The sequence below is a fragment of the Jaculus jaculus genome, chromosome 11, assembly GCF_020740685.1.
Source record: "Jaculus jaculus isolate mJacJac1 chromosome 11, mJacJac1.mat.Y.cur, whole genome shotgun sequence".
Classification (NCBI taxonomy): Eukaryota; Metazoa; Chordata; class Mammalia; order Rodentia; family Dipodidae; genus Jaculus; species Jaculus jaculus.
The window spans coordinates 69,244,114-69,256,722 of record NC_059112.1 but is presented as its reverse complement, the minus strand read 5'-3'; the positions used below and the strand labels follow the sequence as shown (position 1 = coordinate 69,256,722).

At 35.0% G+C, this 12,609-nt stretch overlaps 1 protein-coding gene across 2 annotated transcripts in view; it reads right to left on the bottom strand.

Moving 5' to 3' along the window:
- The window catches only part of Smc4 (structural maintenance of chromosomes 4), a 38,639-nt gene that overhangs the window by 22,774 nt on the left and 3,256 nt on the right, over positions 1 to 12,609 (bottom strand). For both annotated transcript variants that reach the window (XM_045161162.1, XM_045161161.1), the window contains exons 5-10: positions 11,803 to 11,979; positions 6,090 to 6,254; positions 5,760 to 5,887; positions 4,808 to 4,948; positions 3,820 to 3,970; positions 3,161 to 3,325 (exon numbers count right to left, since the gene is read on the bottom strand). In XM_045161162.1, the coding sequence (XP_045017097.1) occupies positions 3,161 to 3,325; positions 3,820 to 3,970; positions 4,808 to 4,948; positions 5,760 to 5,887; positions 6,090 to 6,254; positions 11,803 to 11,979 (927 nt within the window). The remainder of the gene's footprint in view (positions 1 to 3,160; positions 3,326 to 3,819; positions 3,971 to 4,807; positions 4,949 to 5,759; positions 5,888 to 6,089; positions 6,255 to 11,802; positions 11,980 to 12,609) is intronic.

Below are 12,609 nucleotides of genomic sequence, written 5' to 3'. Positions count from 1 at the left end.
TTTGTATATAAAAAAAGAAATTGAAACAAAAAAGGGCCAGGCATAGTGGTGCATGCCTTTAATCCAAGCACTGGGGAGGCAGAGATAGAAGTATTGCTGTGAGTTCAAGACCACCCTGAGACTACAGAGTGAATTCTAGGTCAGCCTGGGCTAGAGTGGTAAGACCCTATCTCAAAAACAAAAACAAAAACAAAAAACAAAACAAAATAAAACAAAAACAAAGAAAAATTAAAAGGGAGTAGTAGTTCAAAGAAAAATGTATTTCATGTTTGTTTCAGATTCTATCCACTTTTCATGTTTCCAGGCATAAGAACCATTCAGACTTCCTCACATATTTGTGCTAAAAATCTATGCAATATGCCAGCGAATGAAGACTTTTATTTGAGAAAGAGCTTTATCATTGACACAGGATAGAAGATACATAGGAAAATGGATGTACAATAAATAAGCAAATCTACCAAGCACTAAGTATCCCATATAGCGACTGCATTACCACTGCCACCTTATTGTTCAGCCACATTACTTTAATAGCATGATTTTAGGAATTATCTGTATTCCAAGCAGAATCAATGACCTTTAATGCAGTGAACTAAGTCACCATTATCTGTTAAAACACACTGCTCAGCATGCCAATAAATATGTGCTAATATAAACAGAGCTAGCTTCATGGGAATACTTTTTGTTGGCTGGATGATATGTATCTGTGGTAATCTCGTGTGTTGTGTGTGTGTGTTTGGCTTTTTGAGGTATAGAGTCTTGCTCTAGCCCCAGCTGACCTAGAATTCACTATGGAATCTCAGGGTGGCCCTGACCTCACAGAGCTCCCTGTTATCTCTGCCTCTTAAGTGCTGGGATTAAAGGCATGCACCACCATACCTGGCCCTTATGGTTATTTTTTTTAAGGTATAAGAAGTATTCATTTTATCCTAAACTGACCTGTAACTCACTCTAATCCCAGGCTGGCCTCAAACTCAGTGATCCTCCTACTCTGCCTCCTGAATGCTGGGATTAAAAGTGTGTGTCACCCAGAAATTGGCATTGGTATCCCATGACCTCACAGTGCCTAACAACACCTTCACAAGACCCTCATAACAGGAGGAATAGGTGATGACATAAAAATAAAAGAGACTAACAGAGGGAGGGAGGGGATATGATGGACAGTGAAGTTGTGAAAGAGAAAGTGGGGAAGGGGAGGGAATTATCATGATTTATTGTTTGTAAGTATAGAAGTTGCTAATAAAAAAAAATTAAACATTAAAAAAAAAAGGTGTGCGGCTGGAGAGATGGCTTAGCAGTTAAGCGTTTGTCTGTGAAGCCTAAGGACCCTGGTTCAAGGCTTGGTTCCCTAGGATCCACGTTAGCCAGATGCATAAGGGGGCGCATGCATCTGGAGTTTGTTTGCATTGGCTGGAGGCCCTGGTGTGCCCATTCTCTCTCTCTTTCTCTTATCTGCCTTTCTCACTCTGTCACTCTCAAATAAGTAAAAAAAAAAAAAAAAAAAAAAAAAAAAAAAAAAAAAAAAGGTGTGTGTAACCATGTTTGCTTTCTTATGTTGTTTCATGAAGTAGTTAGTGAAACAATAGCATTTTTGAATTTATTTTCTAGGTACTTTAGTAACATGTATGAGAACAGAGAACTATGATTTGAAACAAAAGCTAACACAAGAGCCATGCTTTCAACTATTATACAAGTGTAATAGAAGCACAAAGGAAGTTGTTGTGGTCCCAGACTGCAGGGTGACCAGTATGTTAGTTACCAAGAAAACAATTTAGAAGATAAAAAGACGGTACACAGGGTCTGTAAGTCTAAGAATGTGACACCACATTTTTGACCATAACATATTCCTATTCAGTAAACTTTGTTTTAAAATGGGAAAGTAGAACACAAAAGGGCAAAGAGACTAGGCCAAATACTTATCATCAGTTTGAGGTCAGCATATAGTTTAGTTCGCCTGGGCTGGAGTGAGACTCTAGCTAAAAAAACGAAGAAAAAAAAATGGGGGGGGGGCGTGGCGAGAGGGGAAAACTTTTTGAGATACCATATTACTAATTTTCATAGGTTGGCCTCAAATCTTCTCTGCTTCAGCATACTAGGTATCTGGGATTACTATATCATAGCATACATCAGTAGTGCACAGGGCCTAAGCCTAACTGACAGTACCAACAGACTGGCCCCCACTTAAATAAATTTTATTACTATTTTTTTGAGGTAGGGTCTCACTCTAGCCTCTGGATGACCTGGAATTCACTATGTAGTCTCAGAGTGGCCTGAAACTCAGTGATCCTCCTAGCTCTGCCTCCTGAGTGCTGGGATTAAAGGCATGCACTACCAGCCTGGCTATATCTAGAGGGAATTAACCCCTCCCCCACACCTGATGTAGGGCCTCACTCTAGCTCAGGCTGACTTGGAATTCAATATGTAGTCTCAGGGTGGTCTTGAATTCACTGCAATCCTTGTAACCTCTGCCTCCAAGTGCTGGGATTAAAGGCATGCGCCACCATGCTTGGCTATTTTTATTTATATTTGAGAAAGAAAGGGGGAGAGAGAGAATGGGCACACCAGGCCCTTCAGCCACTGAAAACCAATTCCAGAAGCATGCACCACCTTGTGCATCTGGCTTATGTGGATCCTGGGGAATTGAATCTGGATCCTTTGGCTTTGCAGGCAAATGCCTTAACTGCTAAGCCACTCCAGCCACCCTGCCTCCCTTTTTAAAATGAGAGTGAGAGCCAACAGAATTGGCACACCAGGGCCTCTAGCAACTGAAACTGAACTCCTCACGCCTGTGCCACCTCGTGCATTTGGCTTATGTGGGACCTGGGGTCAAATATGGGTCCTCAGGCTTCGAAGGCAAATGCCATAAGCACTAAGCCCTCTCTCTAGCCCAGGCTGGCCTTAAGCTCAGAGTGATCTTCCTACCTTAGCCAACTGAGTGTTGGGATTAAAGGCATATGCCACCATACTTTGCCTTACAATTTATTAAAAGTTCAACTTCGAGGGGTGGTGGATAGGAATTTATGGTTTATTGTCTGTATTTATAGAAGGTATTAATTTTAATATTTAAAGTATAAATATTTTAAAAATATTAAATGGTGCACTTTGAATATTACTGCAAAAGACATGAAGGTAGGAAAAAGTGAACAAAATCACAGAATCTTACTTCTTTTTCTTTCTGAAGCCCTTGGGTTTCCTGCTTAAGGCTATCCATGACTTCTTTTAATTTTTTTTCTTCTTTCTCTTTTTCCTTCTCAAGGGAATTACTTTTGGTTGTTGTTTCAGTTATGATGTTCTTACTCTTGGCAGGTATATTTTCAAATTCTTTAGCCTGACATTATAAAACAAAGTGATGTTATGGAGGCATATTCCATAGGTTACTCAATACCATCAAAATTTTACTTTAAAAATGCATCTAGCGCTGTGGGTATAGCTCAGTAGTACAGCATCATCTTAGCATGCAAGAAACTGTGGCTTCAATCTCTAACACAAAACAACAAAAATATTTCTTAGGATCTCTAGGTCTTTGATGTATGAGTAAACACACACACGCATTTCTAATAATATCCAAATTAGCTGACTTTATCAGTCACCACAATTTGTCTTTTCTCACTCTAACAGAAAAATTATTTTATAAATTTGATTAATTTATGGAAGAAAATTTTTCCAGGCAGAGTTTTTTTTAAAGTCTTTTATCCCTCCTGATTTCAGGCTATAATTATCCTTCTTTAGCAAACTCAACTATCCTTCAGGGCACATAACCACATCTGATAAAATATAAACATCTAACTTTCTGGAATGGTCCCCCACCCCACCAACACCTACCTTTTCTTTATCTTTCTGAAGCTGTTTCTCTAGTTTTTTAGCTCTATTTGTAGCATGTTTTAATTTTTCCCGAACCTGAACATCTTCCAAATCTAGTTGTGTAAATTTTTCTTTATTTTCTTCAATGTATTTTGTAATCTTATTCAGTTTCCTTAGCAAAGCAAGGAAATTATTTGTCATAATTTTTGACATTTATTATACATGCCCTTCCTGGTATACTTATACAAATATGTCTAAGCTTTTCAGACAGGATTCTAAAACTACCCATCTTCTAATTGCCAGAGAACCGAAGACATCACATTTTGTTACCACTATGAGAGTTATTCAGCTTTCCTGGGCTAGAAAGGAAATATCACCTTTATTAGTGACAATGTCTAGGTACATAAAAATTTGGCCATAAAAGTAAAATACTAGGTAAGAAGTGCTGTTGGGGCTGGAGAGATGGCTTAGCGGTTAAGCGCTTGCCTATGAAGCCTAGGGACCCCGGTTCGAGGCTCGGTTCCCCAGGTCCCACGTTAGCCAGATGCACAAGGGGGCGCACGCGTCTGGAGTTCGTTTGCAGAGGCTGGAAGCCCTGGCGCGCCCATTCTCTCTCTCTCCCTCTATCTGTCTTTCTCTCTGTGTCTGTCGCTCTCAAATAAATAAATAAAAAATTAAAAAAAAAAAAAAAAGAAGTGCTGTTGTCATCTAAAATGACTGGAAGAGTGAATTTATCTAAAATAACCCAAATTCTACCCTTAAATCAAAATGCTTAGTTTTAGTTTTTTTAAACCTATTCTGCCAGTAGGGGGAGGCATCCCCCATTACACCCAGAGTTTGGTACCAATTTAATAAATTGTTTCAATTTTTCATTTTTGTTTTGGCAAAAAGGAGACTATTTTACAAGCTGGCAAACATATTACAATGTATTAGCAATGAATTTAAATACAGACGTGTGACAAAATTAACTAACTCTAAACATTTTTCGTAGTTTCCAAAAGATTATTACTTCTCTACATCCTTTACAGCGGTATTCTTAGCTTTCATTTCATTTGACAATATATTGCTTTTCTCATTAATTTCTTTGGTATCTTCATGAATTTTTTCCTTATGAGTTTCCATTTCAGCAATTCGTTTCTGCAGATCATAGCTTGAGGGAAAAAAATGGAGATTCTAAGATGGCACATTTAAATTGTACAATCACTTTAGTAAGATGAGTTGCTTAAGTATTTTTTAACTCCAGTTAATTTTATAATTAAGCATGATGAGGGCAAAGCTAGAGAGAGAGACTTTAGGAAAAAATAGGTTCACTCTAAGTAAATGAAGGTAGATATGGTATTATAAAATATAAGACTATGCAATACTTTCTCATCTACCATCTCACTTTTCATGGTTTCAGTCATGTGTGGTAGGACTAATACTTGGAAATATTAGATGATGAACTACAGAAATAAACAATTTACTTCAACTGTATACTGCCCCTTGTTCAGTGTACCCACAGTATATTCAAAACCTTGGTAGCCACTTGGGTTATGAGGATCAACTGTGTGACCATCACAGTGGTTATGTTCAAGTAATCGTTATTTTACTACTACATAATACAAAGGAGGCACTAGGGTATAAAATATGAACTTTGTGGCATTTTAGTAGGGAATAAACAAAAACCACATTATATATACGTGTGTGTGTGTGTGTGTGTGTGTGTGTGTGTGTGTGTATGGATGGTTTGGCATTATGCATGGTTTCAGACATCTGCTAGAGGTGTTGGAATAGTACCATTCTTACATGAGGGGACTACTATGCATGTGTATAAATATACCTCCCAACTTAAAATAGAAGAGTTAAAAGTTAATTAAAATTACTTTTGGAAACTTTTTACTTCAGTCTTTGTATTTCTCTACTACAGAGAAAGGGCTACAATTTAATGCTTATTTATATATAAAACTGGTTATTGTACTTACATGTAATACTGACAGACATGATTCTTTTTTTTAAATATTTCATTTTCCAAGGTAAGAAATTCAATGGCTATGTTTTTCTCTCCTTCTAAGGCATCCTTTTCCTTTTCCACCATTTTAACTCTGTTTAACTACAAATATAAAAAATATAAAGATTAAGGTTTTAATACTCTAGACACATATGATTTAAAGTATGTCAGTACTAAATAAAAGAAGCATGCCCATTTGAAAGGCTAATATAAAAAGTTCAGCTCAAAAATGTAAACATTCGTTCATCCATAAATAAATAAATAAGACATTTTTATTGGTACCAGACATCTATAGAATATTCACCTTCTCTCCCCTGTGTTCATTTAATATTTCAACTCTCCGACACAAGACTTTAATAGGCTCATTTAGCCGTCCACAGCCAATTATATCTTCTAAATATTCAAGCATACCCTCGTCGTGTTCAGTCTGGCCTTTTGGTTTCATCATAGCAATCTGTTCAACTTCACCCTTGAAAAAGAGTCATATTTCACTCTTATTGTACGTTTAGCTAAATCAATCTTAAGTGAGAATTGGGGCAATCAACAAATCCAATATATAAAGTTCACCAAATAAGCTTTGAAATTTTATACAGGAGTGAGAAATGCATATGTATATTCTTTCTTGCATACATACATGCATGCATAATTCTGCTGTAAAAGAATTTTCAGGTCTGGAGGGATGGCTTATCAGTTGAGGCAAAGCCAAAGGACCCTGGGTTCGATTGCCCAGGACCCACGTAAGCCAGATGCACAGGGTGGCACATGCGCCTGGAGGCCCTGGTATACCCATTCTCTCTGCCCCACCCTTTCAAATAAATCAAAATAAAATAAAATTTTTTCCCTAAAAGTTCATCACGGGGCTAGGGAGATTACTCAGTGGTTAAAGTGCTTGCTTGTTCAATTTCCCAGTGCCCACATAAAGCGAGATTCAAAAAGTGGTGCATGTGTCTGGCATTCATTTACAGTGCAAATAAGCAAATATAATTAAAAAGAAATCACATCATGATTAAACTATATAAGGAACAAACCAGTTCCTCAAAGTGGTTATATAGTCCACTCTCTCCACATATTGTTTCTGGTGTTCAAACAAATGATGGCCCCAGTCCCATAAAGAAATCTAAAACTCAACATTCTAATTTTCTAAATAACATCAAGTAGAAAATAAAAAAACCTATTTCTCATGGTAATGATAAGAAATCTCTGACCACTGTGGCTATAGAAAACTAATGTTATTAGAATATGCTATACAGAAAAACTTTTGCCAGTAATTAATCTAACAACTTTAAACTATACTTAAAATCTTAAATTTAACTTAAAAGGAAAATCTACTAAGGCTGAATGCCAGCCAGTCATTTAGCTTGAAGGTGGAGAACTCTGTTTAAACATGTTTAGGCAAAATCCTGTTACTTTACAGAAGCAGTTTTCTTGTATACTACATTATAACAGAAGAAATGAAACAAACAGGCAAGTGGAAAAATCAGTTTCAGCAAATTTGCTAAAATAAAGGCAAGAAAGTGAATCAGTAATTTAGTAATTCCCATTTCTATGTGCATTATGACTCAACTTCTAAAAGGTGGGGTAATGCAGGCATAGTAGTTCATGCCTTTAACCCCAGCACTCGGGAGGCTTAGGTAGGGGAACTGCTGTGAGTTCAAGGGTAGTCTAGGCTACAAAGCAAGTTCCAAGTCAGCCTGCAGTAGAGTAAGACCCTGACCAATAAAAGAGCTGGGTGTAGTAGCTCCTCACACCTTTAATCCCAGCACTCAGGAGGCAGAGTTAGGTGATTGCTGTGAGTTTGAGACCACCCTGAATTCTAGGTTAGCTTGGGCTAGAGTGAGATTCTACCTCAAAAAACCAAAAAAGGATTAAAACTTATTAAGACTTTTCTCGTGGTTCTGTCCTTTGATGTCCTCCACATGTCCTATCACTTGCTCCTGTTTGCTTTTTAATATTTCTAACTTCTGTTTTATGCCATTGCATGTGTAATCTGGGTTTACAGAAGTACTGCTCTAGGCAGACTTATTTTTCAGAAAACCTACCCCATATTAAATTATAAGAATTTTCACTTAAGGCAGTAAGCTGAGTATCTTCCAAAAATAATTTAAAAACATCAACTTGAGGTTAAATTACATTTCTACATCAAGGCTCCAAATCACTAATAGTCATGATCAATGGCATAGTAAAAAGTTTCATTTGGTTTAGGTCAAGAATGCTTACTGTCTGTAAGGTTTAGTTCCCAGGACCATGAAAAAGAAATAGTTTCAGGTTGCTATGCAGTATTTGAAGCTGGTTAAATTGCATAGGCCCTCATAAAGTTATCCCACTTTTAATAGCTTAAGTATACTGAATAAAGTTTTCAATACTGCCCCTGATACTGTTGGACTGAGTGTGCAGTACAGTGACAGAATGCACAAAGACCCTGAATTTGATCCCATTACCAGAAAAAAGGGTTTAAAAGTTTTAACTTATTGAAGATCTCACTGGGTAGCAAACAAAGATATTGTGATTTAGTTACACCATTTATTTTTGATCTTATAGAAATACACAGCCTAAAAACTAAGAGGAAGCTGGTCACAGTGGCACATACCTGTAATACTAACACTTGAGAAGCAGAAGGACGTTGAGGACAGCCTGACTAAAGATATCCACTTAGCTTCACTAAAATCTAATACAAATTTTAGCATGCATTTACCATAGAAAACTTGAATAGCATACAGCTATAATCAAACTGTTATTTCTGAGTAAGACTTAAGTTGGGTAAAATAAGTACAGTTTACATAAAAAATTAAATAGGCTTTAAATTTTCATTTTGCCTTAATTTTTACTTTCATTGAACTATTTATTTTTCTCTTATTTCTCCCTAGGACATTTTCCTTTTATTTGTTCTACCTCAGTCTAAATCACAAAGTTAGTATCTGAAATGAGTCACAAACAAAATGGGCTAATGCACTGTGGGTGCTTTGCAGCAGGCTCTCTTTGCTTTCTACAACTGAGGTGCTGAATATGGCAACTTTGAAAAACTGACATATTACTGTCAAGTCCAAATTTGTTTTGCTATTATGGCCATACTTTGCTACAGATGAAGAAGCCACAGCTCAAATAGTTTAATTCCATGTCAATCTGAAAAGTGTACTAAAAAAGGGAGATATATAACAACTTAGATCTAGGTTAATTCATTATCAAAGTAGAAAACGGTAACAAATCATATTTATAGTATGAAGACAAAAATATGCAAGTTAAAAATTTCAACAAAATACAAGCTATGCCATTAGTTATATCTTTTATAGGAGTTTACAAAAGCACTCCTGAGACAGCAGTTATTAATGCAACTTTGAAATGTAACAGAAATGTAAGGTTAACATTCTTTTACCCCGAGTGGAGCAAATTGCATTAAATAGAACAAAAACAACTATATCTAATTAACAAAAGTCATAGTTGCCACTGAGATACTGTAAGCTAATCAAATTATTTGTTTGGACCAACAGTTATCACAATGTGACAAAGGCTTCCCAGTAAGATACATATAAGTAAAAGGATATGCAACTTTCTCCTATGTAATTATCAATAGCCAGCCAATCCCAAGTTCTTTCTTTCTTTTTTTTTTTAAGTAGTTTTTCCCCCTGGGGTAAGTGTATCACTCTAACCCAGGCTGACCTGGAACTCACTCTGTAGCCTCAGACTAGTCTTGAACTCATGGCAATCTGCCCACTTCAGCCTCCAAAGTGCTGGGATTAAAGGTGTGTGCCACCACGCCCAGTCCAAATGATTATTTTTGAGGGCATGTATTATTCTAAGGACAAGAAACAGAGTTTAATCATCTCTATGTTATTTTTAGCTGTATAGCATATACTGTACTGTTAGAAACTCTTTGAAAATAAATAGATTCAAATACATAAATGTTTATTTACTAAAACAACCTATCAAATCAATAAAAATTGCAAAAAGTTTACTTTTATGGACTTCTAAAATTTAGTGCTTTTTAATCTTGAAAACTTTGCTTTCACTCAATTTAGATTACTTCAGTCTTTACATGGCACTCCAAGTGAATCACTTCTATCTTAGATGTTGATATTATCATATTGTTTCAAATTTCCTAGCCCCAATGATGGGTATATATACTACTTAGTGGGAGAGAAAAGTAATAAAAACTAGTCTTACTTACCTTCAAATGTTTTAAATCTCTTACTAGTGTAAAAGTCAAAGATTCTGATAAGTAGCTAAGAAAAAAATACATAGAAACCCCTTTTCCTTTCTCTCAAATGTAACAGGACTATTAAGTTCTACCAGTCTAATCCATTTCTTCTTATGAGATGACTTGCTAAGGTTATTTGTAAATATCAAAAAGGCCAGTCTATTGGCTTGCCTCAAAAAATATTTTAAAAACAATTTCTGAGAGTTCCAGAAACACATATTTAATGTAAACTCAATAATTTAAAATTTACTTTTTAGGGAAATCATGCTATTAGCTTCCTTCATTACTGAATTATGAATGAAGAAATCACAGAGGAAAAAAATATTCTTAGAAGGCCTAAAATGGAGCTCACTTTATTTTGATGTCTTTGCAAAGGTATAATTTTGATTACCTCAAGATAAAAAGAAATGACAAAAAATAAAAGATAACATAAGTATAATTTCCTATAAATGTTATAATTAAATTTAGCTTTATAAAAGTATACAACTTTTAAATAATACCTAATTACATCAAATTCCTGAATATGGAAATCCATAAAACAATACAAGAAACAAAGCAATTCACAATGCTTTTAGCCCACATTTACATAAATTCAGATTTTGTTTAGAAGCGCATCTCTGATTTTCAATATTTTTAAATAACCTTGTGTACCCAAGTATTGCAAATATACTGTGCTTTATTATCATAAAGGACATTAACTAAAGTTATTCCAGAATATTATTTGCTTTGTATACTATGTGAGTCTAAAAATAATAAAATAACTGGAGAATACAGACTAAGCTGTTGAAATCAGAGATATTATTCATAGGTTACTGGGAATACTTAGTCACCTGAAGCAAACATTTAGAATCAAATCAAAATTTTCAATGTATTTTAAAATCAGTAGCACAAAATACCAGAGAATGTTACCAGCCATTTCTGCATACTGAAATAACTGCTTCTTTTGCTCTTGGTGATATTGGATAGGACATAGAAATAAGATGCCCTTAAGTCAAACAGGAATTTGCAATGCCCAATGAAGCCTTAGTTTTACACATAATTGTTTTGGGAAGATACAGGGACGAAAAAATTTTTTAAATTGAGTTATACTGGCAGAATAGAAATTGACTTAAAAAAAATACAGGATTTCTATAAAAAAAAAAAAAATCAACCTAGTACCATGTACTTTATTTTTATACCTACATTTTAAATAAGACTTCTATAGAGTTGTGATACTTAAGAATGTATTATCAGTTAATTTATGATCTATGTTCAAGAAAGTAGGCCCTTCAAAACAAACAAAAGTAACCTAGTCAAACTTTTAGGTAATTACTGTAAGTGTTAAAAAATTAGCTTAGGCATAGAGGCAAAGGAAATATGTGGAACTTCAAGAATGAAGACATCCTTCTTTAGAAGAAATGAAAATAAAGGAAAAGGATAGATGATTACAAGATAATCTCATTTAAAATGTTAAAGGGAAATACAAAGAGAAATGATAAGTAGCTGCTGTATCCCTGTCACACTAAAGCAGCACAATAATATTGGTGTTTAGTATTTATTTCACTACGCCAATATTTACGTGCTGCTAGAGCGGAACAAGTATATCCAATTAGAAAATGAACATGTGATGAGAACAATGTAATCGTGAATGAATTTCCTTAAATTTCTAGAGCAGCAAATAATGATTCGCATCTTGACTGTAGTATGTAAACCATGATGTGCTGCTACAGTACTTTAAGGCCTCTAAATACAGGATTCGGTAAAAAGAAGAACCTCTTCCCACCTAGCTTTATTAGAAAATAAACTAAAAAAACAAGAGAACCTCTGAAATCTTTAATAAACTTACCTGCAAGATTAAAAATCTATTATGGTCCAAGTCAATTCCATGGCTTCGGAGAATATTCCCAACATCCTTAAATGTCTTTTTCTTCCCATTTATGTGATAGACAGAAGTATTATCTCTGTAGGCTGTTCTAGACACATAGAAGTTACTGTCAGGAATGACATCATAGTCATCCCCTTCCTGTTTTTAGGAAAGACAAAACCAGAAAACAACGGTTGGTATTAAGTCACAGGTTGACTTCAAACGTCACTCACTTTATACTAAACTAATTCTATGGATTTAAATCTTGCACTTGAACATGCACACAGTAGTTTAAAAAAAAAAAATCAAGAATTAAGTTCCTTCTCCAAGGCCCCCCGCCTTGGAGACTATATAGTTAATTCCAGGTCAGCCTGGACCAGAGGGAGACCCTACAAAAAATAAAAATTAAAAAAAATTCCCGACTATGTATTTCTCTGGTTAAAAAACCCAAGTATAAATAGGATATCAAAGCTCATTTATTCTTAAAAGCTGTTACATTGAAGCCTTAGCTTTTCAATTTTAGATATAGCAAATGTAATTAATAGGTGATTAAAGAAATTTACTTGCAAATTATTTTTTAGTTTGCATTAGAAATTATTTTTTAACCCAAACTGTACACCACAATAAATTAAGAACCAAAATTAAGATACAATTCTGTGTAAAGTCCTTTTATATTTAAAAAAGAAAAAAATAGCTAAGTCATTTCCCACTTAAAAAATACCCACAACACAAACCAAACCATGTAAATAATCTAGACATTTTATTTATAATTGCCATTATTTTTAGAAA